The sequence below is a fragment of the Octopus bimaculoides genome, chromosome 26, assembly GCF_046866305.1.
Source record: "Octopus bimaculoides isolate indiv1 chromosome 26, ASM4686630v1, whole genome shotgun sequence".
In the NCBI taxonomy this organism is placed as follows: Eukaryota; Metazoa; Mollusca; class Cephalopoda; order Octopoda; family Octopodidae; genus Octopus; species Octopus bimaculoides.
Window position 1 is genome coordinate 14629328 of NC_142953.1, and position 15136 is coordinate 14644463.

At 35.4% G+C, this 15136-nt stretch overlaps 1 protein-coding gene across 4 annotated transcripts in view; it reads left to right on the plus strand.

The window, feature by feature from the left end:
* The window catches only part of LOC106880166 (uncharacterized), a 33759-nt gene that overhangs the window by 4438 nt on the left and 14185 nt on the right, over positions 1-15136 (plus strand). For 2 of the 4 annotated variants that reach the window (XM_089342874.1, XM_089342876.1), the window contains exons 3-6: positions 2637-2770; positions 9477-9672; positions 10734-10783; positions 12568-13596. In XM_089342874.1, coding sequence (XP_089199000.1) covers positions 2637-2770; positions 9477-9672; positions 10734-10783; positions 12568-13596 — 1409 coding nt within the window. The remainder of the gene's footprint in view (positions 1-2636; positions 2771-9476; positions 9673-10733; positions 10784-12567; positions 13597-15136) is intronic. The other 2 variants (XM_089342875.1, XM_089342877.1) reach the window with 1 other exon arrangement.

Sequence of the window (15136 nt, forward strand, 5' to 3'; positions counted from 1 at the left end):
TTTGACATTTAGTACTTACAGTTAAGGTTTGATGAATCCCGTAAAGATTTACTAGTCATTAAATTTACTCCTAGCTCTGGGCATGAAACAAAACTCATTCTTCAATGAAGTAGACATGATTTTGGTTCTACTGTCCCCTTGTGCTGGTGGCACGTTAGAAAATCATTGCTGTTTGAACCCAAGCTTCATGCAATCTGCTTTTCACTCTGACAATTTTCATACAGTGAGGACCAAACAACTGACCACGTGATTTGGAAGTACACTTCTTAATCACACAGCCATGCCTACACCTATATATGTCTGCATAAGTGTATGATATAGGTATATATCACAGTATTATAGTATTGACCAGACTATCAGATGTTATTTTGCACCAGTGGTCACAGAGCACTTCCAATTCTGTCTTCATTGTGCTACTCTTTTTCGCCTTGACCCAAATCATTTAACTAAATTTTCTTCCCATTGTCGTGGAGGCTTTCCAAGTGGTGCTTTCCAATCTCTTGGATGGAGACCACTCAGCAGCTGTATGGGTCCATCCACTATAAAGAGGATAGAACATCAATTAGCTATGATGCAAAGGGCCATGGAAAGATTCACCATTATGTGACCATATTTGAAATGAGATAATTCAAGAAAAGAGCTGAGTTACCAATATGATCACAGAATAGTGGAAATGCAATTTCTGCCGGGTTGGACATGTTACAAGGCTCGCAGACAACAGATATATATATATAAAACAACAGCTAACTAGTCTAGCAATATTGCTTTTTCTTGTATTTGTTGCTCCATTCTCCACTTAAATATAATTATAAACTACGGTTTAAGCAATAAATTACCTGCCTCTGGATGCCCTCTTCCCAAGACGGTACCCATACAGGTGATCCCCAGGAGTGCCTCCGGATTTAAACATCCCCTGGTTGCTTAGATGCTTCAAACTACCCCTGAAGAATCGAGGCAAGCCTATCACTTACCTATATATATATATATATATATATATATATATATATATATATATATATATATATATGGATAGATAGATATGTATGGATGTATGTATGAAATATATGTGCAATATATATATACAATAAGTATGTGTATGAGGGGGTACTGAAAAGTTCCTGGCTTTAAGGGTGTGGTGATAGGCCTGGTTGGAGGCCCAACTTTCCTAGTTATTTTACAGGGCTTAGAAAAACTGAAGGACCATTGCAACAAGTGTGTCAATCTGAGAGGGGAATATGTTGAGTAAAATCATAATTAACTGATTCTCTTGTATTTTCTTTTACCGAAAGCCCGGAACTTTTCAACATTCCTTTGTAGATATAAAATGTGTGTGTGTGAAATTTTCTCAAATGTAGATATGGGAATATTATTGTAAAAGCTCTATACTATGAATCTTTGTTGATTATTTAATTTAACTTTGATTTCATGCATGATTTTTGTAAAGGTTTATTTCTTTAATTAATTATTCATATGCCCTTAGATTATTTATATGATGTTCATGCTTTTCTCATGGGAATTGCTTACAAAAATTATATGGTTTCAACATTTAAAATTACATTATATACATATATATGTTTATAGGAGAGTATTGTAGTTCGCTTGAAGCATCGTGTATTGTTTGTAAAGAATAAAAAGTTTTGAATAGTACAACAATGCACTATAATACAAAAAAATGGATTATATACCTGTTGTAATTTAGTTATCTATAGTCCGATGATATTTCGGAATACAATTCCTTCTTCAGATATTCTTAGATGGAGTCTCTGCTATAATGTTTATGTATTTGTTTTGCAAGATTCCTGATGTGAAATCATTTGTTGAAACAAATATTGTTATATTTGGAGTTGATCATATTTTTTGCTTATTAATCACACTCACAATTATAATGCATGCGGTTCTTAGGCAAAAAATACGACCATCTTCATAAATAACGATATATATACATTAGCTATAAAACAATACAGTTTTTATTTCATAGCTTGTTATGTCTCTCAACTGTCTTAATTTTTCTTTTCTAAATAATGTAGCATGAAAAGGAGGGTAAGAGGTATTTTAGCAAGAAACATGGTTTTGAGGAATTCTTTGAAAATAAGTTCATTTCAATATGTCACAGAGAATGGCAGGAATGTCAAAAAATTTTGCTATGAATTTCCTTGCTTTTTGCTTACTTAAGTAATTATAAATGTTGTGTTGCCTATGGTAACCAGTGAAATTCTTAAGCAAGGGATGATATTCACAGTGTAATATTGGTCCTCAACTGTGGATCTACAATACTGTGAGTGCTGCAGAAAATGTTTAAACTCTTTCCCTGTCCATTTCCTTTCCTTTAAGACACTAATATAAAAAAGAAGTAAAGTTAATACCCCATGGTGGGTTGTAATGAAGAATACAGAGTGGAATATTCTTAGTTGCAATTTCAAATTTTATATATATATATATATATATATATATATATCAAAATGACAAAACCATATCTTTAAAATAATAATTCCCTTTATTTGTTTTTATTTTTGTGCATATTATATAAAAAAAAAAGAACAACAAAAATGCCATTGAGTACTGTTTTATGTTGGCAGTTTGAGCTGCTCTCACTTGTTAATAGAGATAGAATATTAGCTCCAAATATTTGTGATCAGGTGTTTATCTCGCAGCGGCGATGCAAGCCGGAGCAATGAATCAACAACTCAACATAGCTGCAATGCAAGGCAGACCACCCTCTGCTAGCCCGAAGAGTCCTAGTGTTCTTTCTCCTAGCCCCACAGCTGGAGTTGTGAGTATTTTTTTGGTTTTTTTGTTCTTCTCGGAAAACTGCTGAAACTAACAAATCTTTTATAAACTGCTTTTTTTTTTTTATAAAATATTTTTTTATGTTTATGAAATGTTTGATTATCAGATTACTTGTGTTGTCATAAATATTCTATTTAATATTTTCAATTTCTTTTACAAACTATAATTATTGAAGTAAAAAAAAAAAAGACCATTATTATTATGGTATGGCCAACAAGTAGAAGGATTTTGCACTAAACAAAGATCTATCTTTATATATACGGATAAGTTGAAATAATTGCTAAAATCCTTACAGCTTAATTTAGCATCTTGGGAAAGTTATTGTCTAAATTGATCTGAGTGGTGTCAAATGTGTCACAATACACCAAAGCAATTTGAGGTGAAGAAACAGAACAATTAAAGAATAATACCATGCAACCAACAGACACATTTGCTCAATCCCAGGCAAATTTAAAATCCTCATTGTCCCTATTGTGATTTCATAACGAAGTCCATACCTGGACTCTAATTACATTTATGCATCCATAGCAAATAGATGGATGTGTGACACTGGAGCCATCAAGGGTAACTGATACTTTTCTGACACAACTTTTGACATCCTGTGCAGGTAATGTTATTTCCTGGAGTATACGAAGGAATTTACAGATTTTAGAGGAGGGTATATTTTTGTGTTCTTTCAAGCCATTTTGATTGTTGAAGATGTGTCTGAGAGACTGACATGAAGACAAACCTCATCTGGCACTTTTTCTACAGAAGATTGGTTGCTACTGGGACAGTGTTGAGAACAAGTGTGATATCATCATCCTAATCTATGGCTGGGTGATGAGAGGAGGTGGATTTTGTTAGAGTGAAGCTCTTACCACTTCTTCTTATGCCAAGGAAACATTCCTGTATTCATCCTGTCTGGTCATTCCTAGAACCTCCAAACTTGCTACAAAATGCTAGACTTCACAATCTGATGATCAATCATGGCAATGCTACATTTCTATTCCCAAAGCTTCAACACAAACACTATGATTCCTCTTTAAGACTAGAAACTGTCTGAATTTTGATCAATCAATGACTATTTTGATTAATCGATGACAGTGCACAAAGTTTGCGAAAGATTTACAATAAGGTTGCTTACATATATGAAGTGGCTTTCATATTGCATCAATGCTAAAAAATAATATATTTTGGTTGTATCTTAAATGATATTCCTTTTGAATAGAATTGTATTTATGAGCCATTTTTTTATTTCATAGAGATTATATTTTATTTATATTGCTAATGGCTTTAAGAAAACATGAACACAATGTTCTGTTTTCCTGTCTCTCTGTCAATTCAAAACTAAATATTTCTTTATGTTGACAAAATTAAAATTAAAAATATTTTTTATTAATTCTTTTTGTTAATGTGAGTTTATTTGTCAAAAAACTTTTTTAAACCCACATTTTATTGATTTAAAGACTAAAAAATGTTTATATTCTTCAGGGATTGAGAAAAATTCAAATGACTTTACCTGTTTCCTAAATCTCTTGCAATTGTTTTCCATTCCTTCCCAGAATAACATTTCATACCTTTTATCATTTGTGTGTGTAAACAAATATGTCAATCCTTGGACCCTGTACGTACAGAGAGAGATTTACTTCTGTTTGATATAGAAACATTGGCAGTTTGATTGAAAAGAGAACTTAAATAGCTATAGAAATCTGTAAATAAGTCACTCTTCAGTATCTTTAGATCATATTTAGAAAAGCCAAATATCTCCTGATGAGTTGACTGTACAGTTAATTGAAACAAGACCATAATAGTACAGTTAACTGAATCAACCCTAGTATATTATTGGTATCTGCTTTTACCAATTTTAAAATGATGAAAGATAAAACCCAGATATTAAAAGGTTGAGAACCACTACTTTAGATACTTTCTCACAGGTGATTCTCCTTTCTAATACCCAATACCTATTCTCCACATCCTATTGGTCATTTGGCATCTGTAACACTGATTAAAGTTAATCCTAGTTACACTGATTTCTGTAGTATTATCATCATCATCATCATCATCAGACTTAAATGTCTTATTTAGTCAGGGACCTGGATTCATTTTGAATTTATTATACAACAGCTCCTATTCCAATACATCATTCATTCTACAACTTTGTGCGTGTATAAATATATATATATATATATATATATATATATATATATGGGAGAATATACAAAAAATAACAACAGACGAGGACAGGTGGTGTAAATAACAAAAGTATATATTAGTATGACGCTCGGGAATACGGAAAGTCTTTGACGTTTCGAGCTACGCTCTTCAACAGAAAGAATACGGAGACAAGGAGAAAAACACGGAGAAAAAAATTGAATAGTATTCAGTCAACGGTCAATCATAATATATATATATATATATATATATATAATGCAAGAGAGTTAGGGGTTGAGGATTCAACCCACTAAGGGATAGTATCTATCCAATATACTGCTGGGAGGGTACCCAATTATTGTTACACTAGTGTTATACCAAGTGTAATAAGTGGGAGCGGGTAAAAGGGTTTTTTTTTACCCTAAATTTATATATCAATTAGAAAATGGAGGATAACATGCTAAACCCAACGACTTGCAGACAATGTATCCCGTTGAATTCATTAACTTAATTCATAGCTAAAGTGATAAAAAAAACCACAAAGTACAAGTGCTTATGACAAACCATGTTATATTGATAACTGGGTTTACAAATAAAAGTACATAAGGAATTTGAGAATTGTTTCGAAAAAATCAATTCCTGAAAAGGAACATAAGAAATGAAAGCTTTCTACACACCTAGCCTGCACCTCCTTACCCAGAACAGTAAGCTATTTTGACAATAATCCTAATAATGAAATTGAACAACTAGGATCAGCAATAGTTACAGAACCCTCCGTAGCTGCCCAGAAGATTGTAATAAATACCAAACTTCTACTACAACTTTCAGGACTCTAAAAGTTTCTTTCCTCTTTTTTTTCAAATCAGTTTTCATGTGTTTGTTCGTAGTGTGTATTTGTAGATTTGATTTGCGTTTGGTGCTTGCTGCTATAATTTTGCTTTGCTGTGTTTGTTTTTTAATTGTGAATCCCTGGCTTTTTAGTTGTGGAATTAACATTTGAAGGAATGAAAGATAAAATCTATCTTGGTTGGCTTTCAGCTTAGAATGCAGCAGCTACTTCAATAAAAATGATGTTCTCTTCTTAGAATTCACATTGTCAGTTTACATAAAAGGTAATGACACTGTAAATTGCTGGACAGGGCACTTTTTTTTCTTTTACTGGTGCCAGTTATTGGACTGTAACCATTTTGGGCTGATGTCATGAAGGTTTAATCAAATATATCGTCCCTAGCTATTTTGCTTTATTGAATGATTGTTCTCAATTTCAGTGGTGGAGGCTTCTTCACCTTTTGAGCAAATTACAAGATAACCTCACTGGTACTTGTGCCACTAAAAGGAATGCACCCAGTACTTTCTGTAAAATGTTTGGTGTCGGGAAGGGCATCCAGTCATTGAAATGAAGCCGAAACTGAGACACCTGAGCGCTACATGGTCTACTGACCCAACAGATTCGGTTGAACAATTCAACCCCTGCCAGCATGAAATTATGATCATGATTTTACCTATTAAAATATATCTGTTTCGGGAGTTATCTCTCCTGAAGGAGTAAATACTACAAGGAACACACAAGTAAATACAATCAAAACACACATACACACACACTTTATAATAATGTTCACAGTTACCTTTAAGTTTCTCCAGTGCTAACTTATTCAAGCTGTTGAGTCTTTGTTCAGCTATACACCTCTCTCTCTGTGTATAAACACACACACACAGACACACACACACAGACACACACACACACACACACACACACACACACACGTTATGTTATAGTCTTCTGCAAGGCATATCATCACTACTGGACAAAAGCTTCAGCATGTTCTATCTATCTACTGCAGTTTGATTTTTTTTCTCTCCCATGTTTGGGTGCCAAAATATTTGACAAAGTCTTCACTCCAACTTCTGAATCTGCATGGTCTTCCCCTCCTCCTTTTCCATGGATGTAGTAGTGTTCACTCTGTCCACCTATTATCCTTTCTTCTAAATATGTTCCTGCAAAACATCTCCCACTCCACACATCTTCTCTCTATTTCTGGTTTGCCTATAGGCTTATTTACACTGCTGTTCTCCACCTTTCTTGTACTGCCACTTATTACCGCCTCTTCCTAACTGAGCCACTTTTCTATTCTTCGACCCCCCCCCACCACTGATATTTACCATTGACTGCCCCCACCATCTTCATCATAGAAACTGTTTTGCATGTCTTCTGCATCTTTGGCATGTGCAACAGCATTTTATATGACTTGGCTTTATTGATGAATGAAACTATTATTTTTATTGATTTGCTTTGTTACTTGATAAAATGGCAGAGAAAAACCAGCCAGTGCATTTTTTGGTATTGAGTTCTTCTTTGGATTTTAATGTTAAAGAGACATCTTGATCAATAGTCTGAACGGGTCATTTTATGGTGTTGGTGTTCAATAGCTTTTATCAGTTCTGATTGATCTGACTCCACTGCTGCCCTGCTGTAGTAACAGTAATACTTCTACAGAAAGGGACAATAAAATTGAAAGGAAATAAATTGTGTGGTAAGAAGCTTGTTTCCTAACCTCATGGTTCTGGGTTCAATCTCACTGTGTGCCACTTTAGACAAGTGTCTTCTGCTATAGCCTCAGGCCAACCAAAGCCTTGTCAGTGGATTTGGTAGGTGGAAACTGGAAGAAGCCCATCATGTGTGTGTGTGTGTCTTTATGTTTGTCCCACCATCACCACCACTTGACAACCGATGTTGGTGTGTTTACATCCCCGTAACTTAGCAGTTCAGTAAAAGTGAAGAAAAAAGAAAAGAAAAGATATTGGGTCAATTCATTCAATTGAAAATTTTTCAAGGTGGTGCCCCAGTCTAATGACTGAAACAAAAAGATAACAATAAGGCACTGCTCCAGCATGGCTGCAGTCCTATAACTAAAACCACTAAAAGAATAAAAGAAAGAAAACTACCGAACATATGTGTCTTCAGTAAATGCCTTGATTTGTTGTTGTTGGCACTCCGTCGCTTACGACGTCGAGGGTTCCAGTCGATCCGATCAACGGAACAGCCTGCTCGTGAAATCAACGTGCAAGTGGCTGAGCACTCCACAGACACGTGTACCCTTAACGTAGTTCTCGGGGGATATTCAGCGTGACACAGTGTGACAAGGCTGACCCTTTTGAAATACAGGTACAACAGAAACAGGAAGTAAGAGCGAGAGAAAGTTGTGGCGAAAGAGTACAGCAGGGTTCGACACCATCCCCTGCCGGAGCCTCATGGAGCTTTTTTAGGTGTTTTTGCTCAATAAACACTCACAACGCCCGGTCTGGGAATCGAGACCGCGTTCCTATGACCGCGAGTCCGCTGCCCTTACCACTGGGCCATTGCGCCTCCACAAATGCCTTGATTAGGTTTATCGTAAAGACAGCCCTTGTAATCCTAATATGCAAGATTGTGTAAAATTATTCCCCCCTAACTGACTGGATCATTTGGGTCTCAATTTAACTCTTCCTTGAGCTTTTGAGTGCTAATCATCTTTGTTAAGCAGGTGTTTTTGACCTCTCCAGCTTTTGTCTCCTAGATTTATGTTGTCTCACTTGTAGTCTGTATGTTAAGTCATATTGTTCGATGTCTTCATTTATATTATTTCAAATATAAATGTTGTTGATTATTTTTGCTTTTTTTTTTAAGTGTTATTTTTGTTATGTCGGTATTACTACTAAACAAAGCATGGAAAAATTTATCTGTAAATTATGGATTTAATGTAAAAGTAAAAACTACACTTCTGTATTTGTGTGCACGTGTGTTTGTGAATGTGTATCTGTTTAAATCAGAGCTGCATGATGATGTTATATATAACGACAGCAAGGTGTTGTTAGATTTTTGAGCGAATATTATTGTACGGATATTGTCTGCTATTTTGCACGTTTTCTTTCCCTTAATATTTGTAAATTCACTATTGTGTAAATTTTATTTCTGAAGTATATAGAATATTAAAAGTATTATAAAAAATATTATCTTATATTAAATTAGGCCTGTGCAGCATAAAAGAAAAAGATGGAAGAATGTAAAGTAGCAAAAAAAGATATTGGCCTTGTATTTTGTTAACAGCTATCATTTTTGTAGCTTTTGTTGCCAATTTTGTTTATTAATTAGTTGTGTACAGTTATATATATATTTTACAATATCATGAAATTACTAAGAAAAGATTGTGACAAATTTTGTGGGTGGGTGTTCTGATTTAAGATAAGAATTTCTGTTTTATTGGTTATATGCATACCAACTCGGCTGAAAACTGCCTCTGTCTTTGTTGTACAAATGTCTTGTTTTCAAAAGTTCTGAATTCAAGTCTTCCACCAAACCTTAGTCACAGTTTATGTTCCTAACACTAGCTTGATGATAGCTACATTATTTTACTAAATTCTTTGTTATATTTTAAAGTTAATTGAAAGAAGCACAGAGCATCTCTACAGAAATATGGTAACAAAAGGGTTAAGATTATTTCAAAGGGTGGGTTGTGAATCATTATTCCTTAATTTGATATGTTTATTAATGGTTTATTTTTTGTATTCTTTATTTTCAGACCTGTGTGGCCTCTGTTCAGTCTTCAGCATCATCAACTGTATCATCTAGCTGTGCAAATGGAAAAGCAGGCAACAATGGAAGTAAAGGGCTTGTCTCACAGGCTGGAAGTAGCCAGGGCCAAGCTACTCCTCACATTGGTGGTAAACCTGTCTTCTCCACTCAAGCAGTTCCATCCTTGTTGGTTGGACAGATAGGTAAGCACTTAGATTCTCTTTAATTAAAACATTTTATTTTATATATTTCTTATCGTTGCCAGTGCCCCTGGACTGGCTCTTGTACGGGTGGCACATAAAATGCACCATTTTGAGCATGGCCGTTGCCAGTACCGCCTGACTGGCCTTCGTGTGGGTGACATATAAAAGCACCCACTACACTCGCTGAGTGGTTGGCATTAGGAAGGGCATCCAGCTGTAGAAACTCTGCCAGATCAGATTGGAGCCTGGTGCAGCTATCCGGTTCACCAGTCCTCAGTCAAATCGTCCAACCCATGCTAGCATGGAAAGCGGACGTTAAACGATGATGATGATGATGATGATAATGATGAACATTGTTCTAGATCAATGTTAGTCTTCAGCTCCTGGTCATTCCTTATGGGGACCATTGAGCAAAGCTATTATTGCTATGAGCTTTCCGTTTATGTAAACTAGACATCACACAGTTCATTGTATGGGGCTTACTTTTACATTAAAGAAAGAATATGTATATTCTGTGCACCTTAAAGAATTCCTCAACTTCAAACTCAACCTTCTAGTCCTGCCCAGTATTTTTTATGTAGAAACGATTGTCTCCCTTACATTGACTGACCACCACAATAGGTTTGGAGAAAAGATTATTTTCACAAAAATTTCTTATCATTTTTGTAACATTGATATAACAGTTGGTGCCACCAGAAATTGGAACCAAAGTGTTAATAATCTATTTCTACCACATGTGTATCTCTAATTAATTTTGCCACAGCTCTTCTGGTTATAATGACTTAACATATCCCTGTCTGAATCATCATCGTCGTCGTCGTCATCGTTTAACGTCCGCTTTCCATGCTAGTATGGGTTGGACGATTTGACTGAGGGCTGGTGGACCAGGTGGCTACACCAGGCTCCAATCTGATTTGGCAGAGTTTCTACAGCTGGATGCCCTTCCTAACGCCAACCACTCCGAGAGTGTAGTGGATGCTTTGTGACAGAACCTGTACAAATGTTTTCTTACATAAAATCTGTTAAATATTACTAAATTTCGTAATCATTTCTTTTTCCAGGTGTTTTACCTGGTCAAGGACCTTCTGGCAATCCAGCTTTTGTCTCACAGGTAAATATCTCAGTTGTATATATGTCTTGAATGCTTTATATGTTGTTAATTTTTGGCATTATTTAATTTTTATTATTTAAAATAAAATTTCAATTTAGTCATTGAATTTTTTCATTGGAAAAAGAAAGCATTTTTTTTTTTTTACATTTGTAGAAATTCAGTGGATAAGGTAATTGAGAGCTTGATAATCACTTGAAGTGTTTTGCTATGTTTGGACAGAATTGTTATTACAATATTTATAATATCATCCAAATAACAACTTAATAAATTAATAAAATTTGATTATTTAACTGGATTGAAATTAAGGTAAAATTTTCGAAAGAAAAATTTATCATTTTGTTACTGTGACTCTTGTTGAATATATATCATTATTTTTGTTGTACAGAAAATGTTTATACCATTGCCAAAAGCAACCAAATCAGTTAGAGAAATAGGTGAATACATTATAAAGAGCAGATGAGCCATGACCATATGGTTCAAACCCAGTATGTGGCTACTTGGGCAAATATCTTCTTCCAAAGCTTTGGGTCAACCAAAGCCTTGTCAGAAATTTAGTGTGTTGAAACAGGTCTTAGATATAGTCTTGTATAACCTCACGTATTCTCATCTAAAATGAAGACAAGTACTGACACTTTCATATTGCACACTTGAACAGTTGAGAAACTCTCTTCGTGTGAAACCATTGGTTGCCTCGTTAACCCACAAACAAAGTGTGTGTATACTCAGTGGGTGGCAGCATTGGGTAGAATGCAGAACCTTGTTACGTCTCTCAATTTGAATCCCATCCAAGTCAGCTTTCCCTTAACTCTCCTGGAGTAGGTTGCAGTCAAATGACTGAAAGTAGTAGAGACTAAAAGAATCTTTTGATAACTTGTCTTTTAATTTTGTCTTTTCAGTTTAGACTTTACTCTTTTCTTAAAACTAAAACAGTTTTGTTTTATTTTATTTTTTTTCTTTCAAGTCCCTCATAAGTTTCTGTGGATAACTAGAAAACTAGAACTTTTCCACGGAAAAAGTTATTAGACCATAGAACACAAATCTCTTATTCTGATTTGAGTCACATTTTTAAAGTTGATAGGGTGTATGATTTCCAAAGACCTGACAATTCATATCTTATTACAGGTATTATGAAGTGTCCATGATCAAGATGCTTAACCCTTGCTCTTGGTTTAGAATCTTCCATAGTCAGCAATAACAAAATGTATTTAACCCTTTTATTACCAACCCGGCTGAAACCGGCTCTGGCTCTGAGAACAAATGTCTTGGTTTCATAAGTTTTGAATTAAAATCTTCCACCAAATCTTAGTCACAATTTATGTTCCTAACACTAGCTTAATGATAATTAAGTTATTTTACTAAATTCTTTGTTATATTTAAAGTAATTGAAAGAAACACAGAGCATCTCAAAATAAATACAGTAACGAAAGGGTTAATGAGTATTTCATTAGTTTGAGTTGGGTAGGAGCACGAGTTTTAAAACTTTTCTGAGCCTCTGAAAGCAGTAATAGAAACCATGACCAGTGTTAAAGATTTTATATTTCTGTAACATATTATTAATATTTTGTAAGATAGCAGGGCAACACCATTTGTAGGATAGGTAGAGAGGAAGGCGAGAAAAAATGGAATGAAATCAGACAGGATAAGATACAACAAAGTGGAGGAAATGAAATAAAATAAAATAAAGTGAAGCAATAAAGGTAGTAGAGTTTAATTTTCTATAATCGGCTGATGGTTATGAAAAGTTTTTCTGTTTATTGATGCTTTTTTTTTCTTAACGTTTCCAGTCCAAAAATCAGTCAGCTTGTCACACTGTTGTTTCACAGCCTCAGCTGATCAATTCCCAATCACCTCTTCGCATGAACAGTCAGTCTCAGCTTGTAACAAGTGGTGGCCAAATTTTTGCATCGCAACCAATGCTTACAAATCCAGCAATGCTGCAAGCTATGGCCAGCTTACAGCAGGGTATCCCTCTTGCAGCCCACCAACCCTTACTTGCAACTCAATCGCCGACTATTTTGGCTGGTCAGCCTCTCTATATTCGTACTGCTACACCACTTCAACAGCAACCGTCCATGGTTGCTACAGCTACTGCAACCCCGACTGGGATGCAGCCTGTTAACTCATTGAAAACTGCCAAACTCATTGACATGACAACTGGTCTGCAAGCTAAAACCGTTGGTGTCCCCACAAAAACAACAAATCAAGGCAACAAAGGACTTTCAACAATTCTACCTTCGACATCAAAAGGGTCAAACACTGCAAAAATACACCCAACAAATATATCTATGCAACCAAATTCTGGTCCGAAACTCAATATTCCGACCATCACACCAAAGCAAACTACAAAAGTGCGTACAAAAAAGAGCAACCCTTTGTCAACAGGGTCCCAAACAAAGCCCAGCATGCCTACTAGTCTCTCCAAACCAACTACCCCCACCAGCCAGACTAATGGTGCCACCAGTCTGCCAAAGAGTCAATCAGACTCTGAAGTTGAAACAGGGCGCAAGACAATAGCCATGATGGAAAGTACTTCGGAGAAGAAAACCCTCACAGAATCCACTTCAAAGCAGTCAACATCTGAGCAAAAGCAAGAGAAAAGGGCCCAGGTCGATGCTCCACAGCCTCCAACAACCACCCAAGAAACCAGGCAGGTTGAATCAATGGATGTTTCTTCTGGGAAACCACAACATCCTGTACCAAATATGCTGGACAATTCTGTTGTAGTTGAGAAACAGAAGGCTATTGTCAAACCTCATATATTAACTCATGTTATTGAAGGCTTTATCATCCACGAAGGTCCAGAGCCTTTCCCGGTGAGTTTTTCTTTCACTTCCCTTTTATTTACTTCTGTTGTTTCACCCCCCCCCCTCCCCCGCAAGTTTTGATTAACAATTTCTTTAGACAAGACACAAGGCTATCAACATACTCGTCTGTTGGTATTTCTTGTGTTAACCATGCCAAGATGGAAGTTTGTAGTGTAAGGCAGGGGTTTTCAAACATTTTGACTTGCGGACCCATTTATATTTCAGGCTTTACCTTAGGGGACCCCCTTATAAACGCTTATGAAATTTATACATAAATATTTGCTTAAAATAACATATATTTTTACATTTATTTATTTAACAGTATTTAACAAATAGGTTTATTATCAATTAAAAGATTTCGATTAAAAAACATATAAAATCAAATTGCCCATAAAAGTATTTGCTGTCCACGGACCCCCTGTGGTCCGCAGACCACAGTTTGAAAACCCCTGGTGTAAGGCATTTAATCTGTTGCTTTACTGTTTCTGTTGTCTGTCTTATCCTAGTTTCAATTAATAATGGAATACAATCCACAAAGCTTGGCAACTGATGCAATGACCATCCTACCACTTATTGGCGTGCATAATTATCATCACAAAGAATTTCAAAATGCTTAATTGTTTATATAAGAAGATTCTATGTTCAAAACTGGCATTAAAATTTATTGAAATAGTATTTACTTTCTAATACAAGTTCATTCAGTACAGCTTTGTTTTTAGTACCATTTTATGAGTAATTACTGGTCTATGTTAACAGAAGCTCACCTGACCAAGCTTCTAATTACTGCAGTTTTGAAAGATTTTGCAACCAGTCCTAGGTGGTTAACATACCTAGTATGGATTCTTAGTTCTAAATTCTACTATTTTGTAAGGGTTAGGATGAAAAGAAGAGGGCTGGTGACAAAGGTAACCATGAATTCACTGTTGATCATCAGAATAAGTTTTTAACTTGTTTCTGGGGACAATCAGAATTGTGAGAGAATCACTTAGAAAAGCTTGAACTATTTATTCATCTTCTCTGCATTCTGGATGTGTTTTTTAGATGCAGTCTGTGGTGTTTGTATGTGTGAAGCAACATCCCAGATTTATACAAACATCAATTTTTGATTCACAAACTTTGCCATAAATTATCGACAGATCAAAGTTAAAGTATTTCCTGGTCCCAAAGCTGGGAAAATCTAATAATAGTAGCACTTTTGAGGGTTTTTGTTGTTTTATGCTCATATGTAGAGATGGTACCTTGCACACCATTTTGTTTGTATCTAATAATAGTGTGTTGGTTTTGTCTACAGACACTAAGTTGTCGTTTGTACATCTCTCAAAATAGATGACTTCCATTGAGGATATTGTCTGTTGTGTTCAAGATAGTAAGATGTACCAGCTTAGACATATGGCTCTTTCGTATTATCTGGCGTACTTAGATCCTCTGGGGAAGGTTATTGACTGTTGAATTGTTGAAGTATTTTACAGTGTGCTGCTTCTTTACAGTCAGACAATGTGCAAGAGCCATATTCAACTGATTTGCAACACTTTTGTCATGGTTGGCCCAT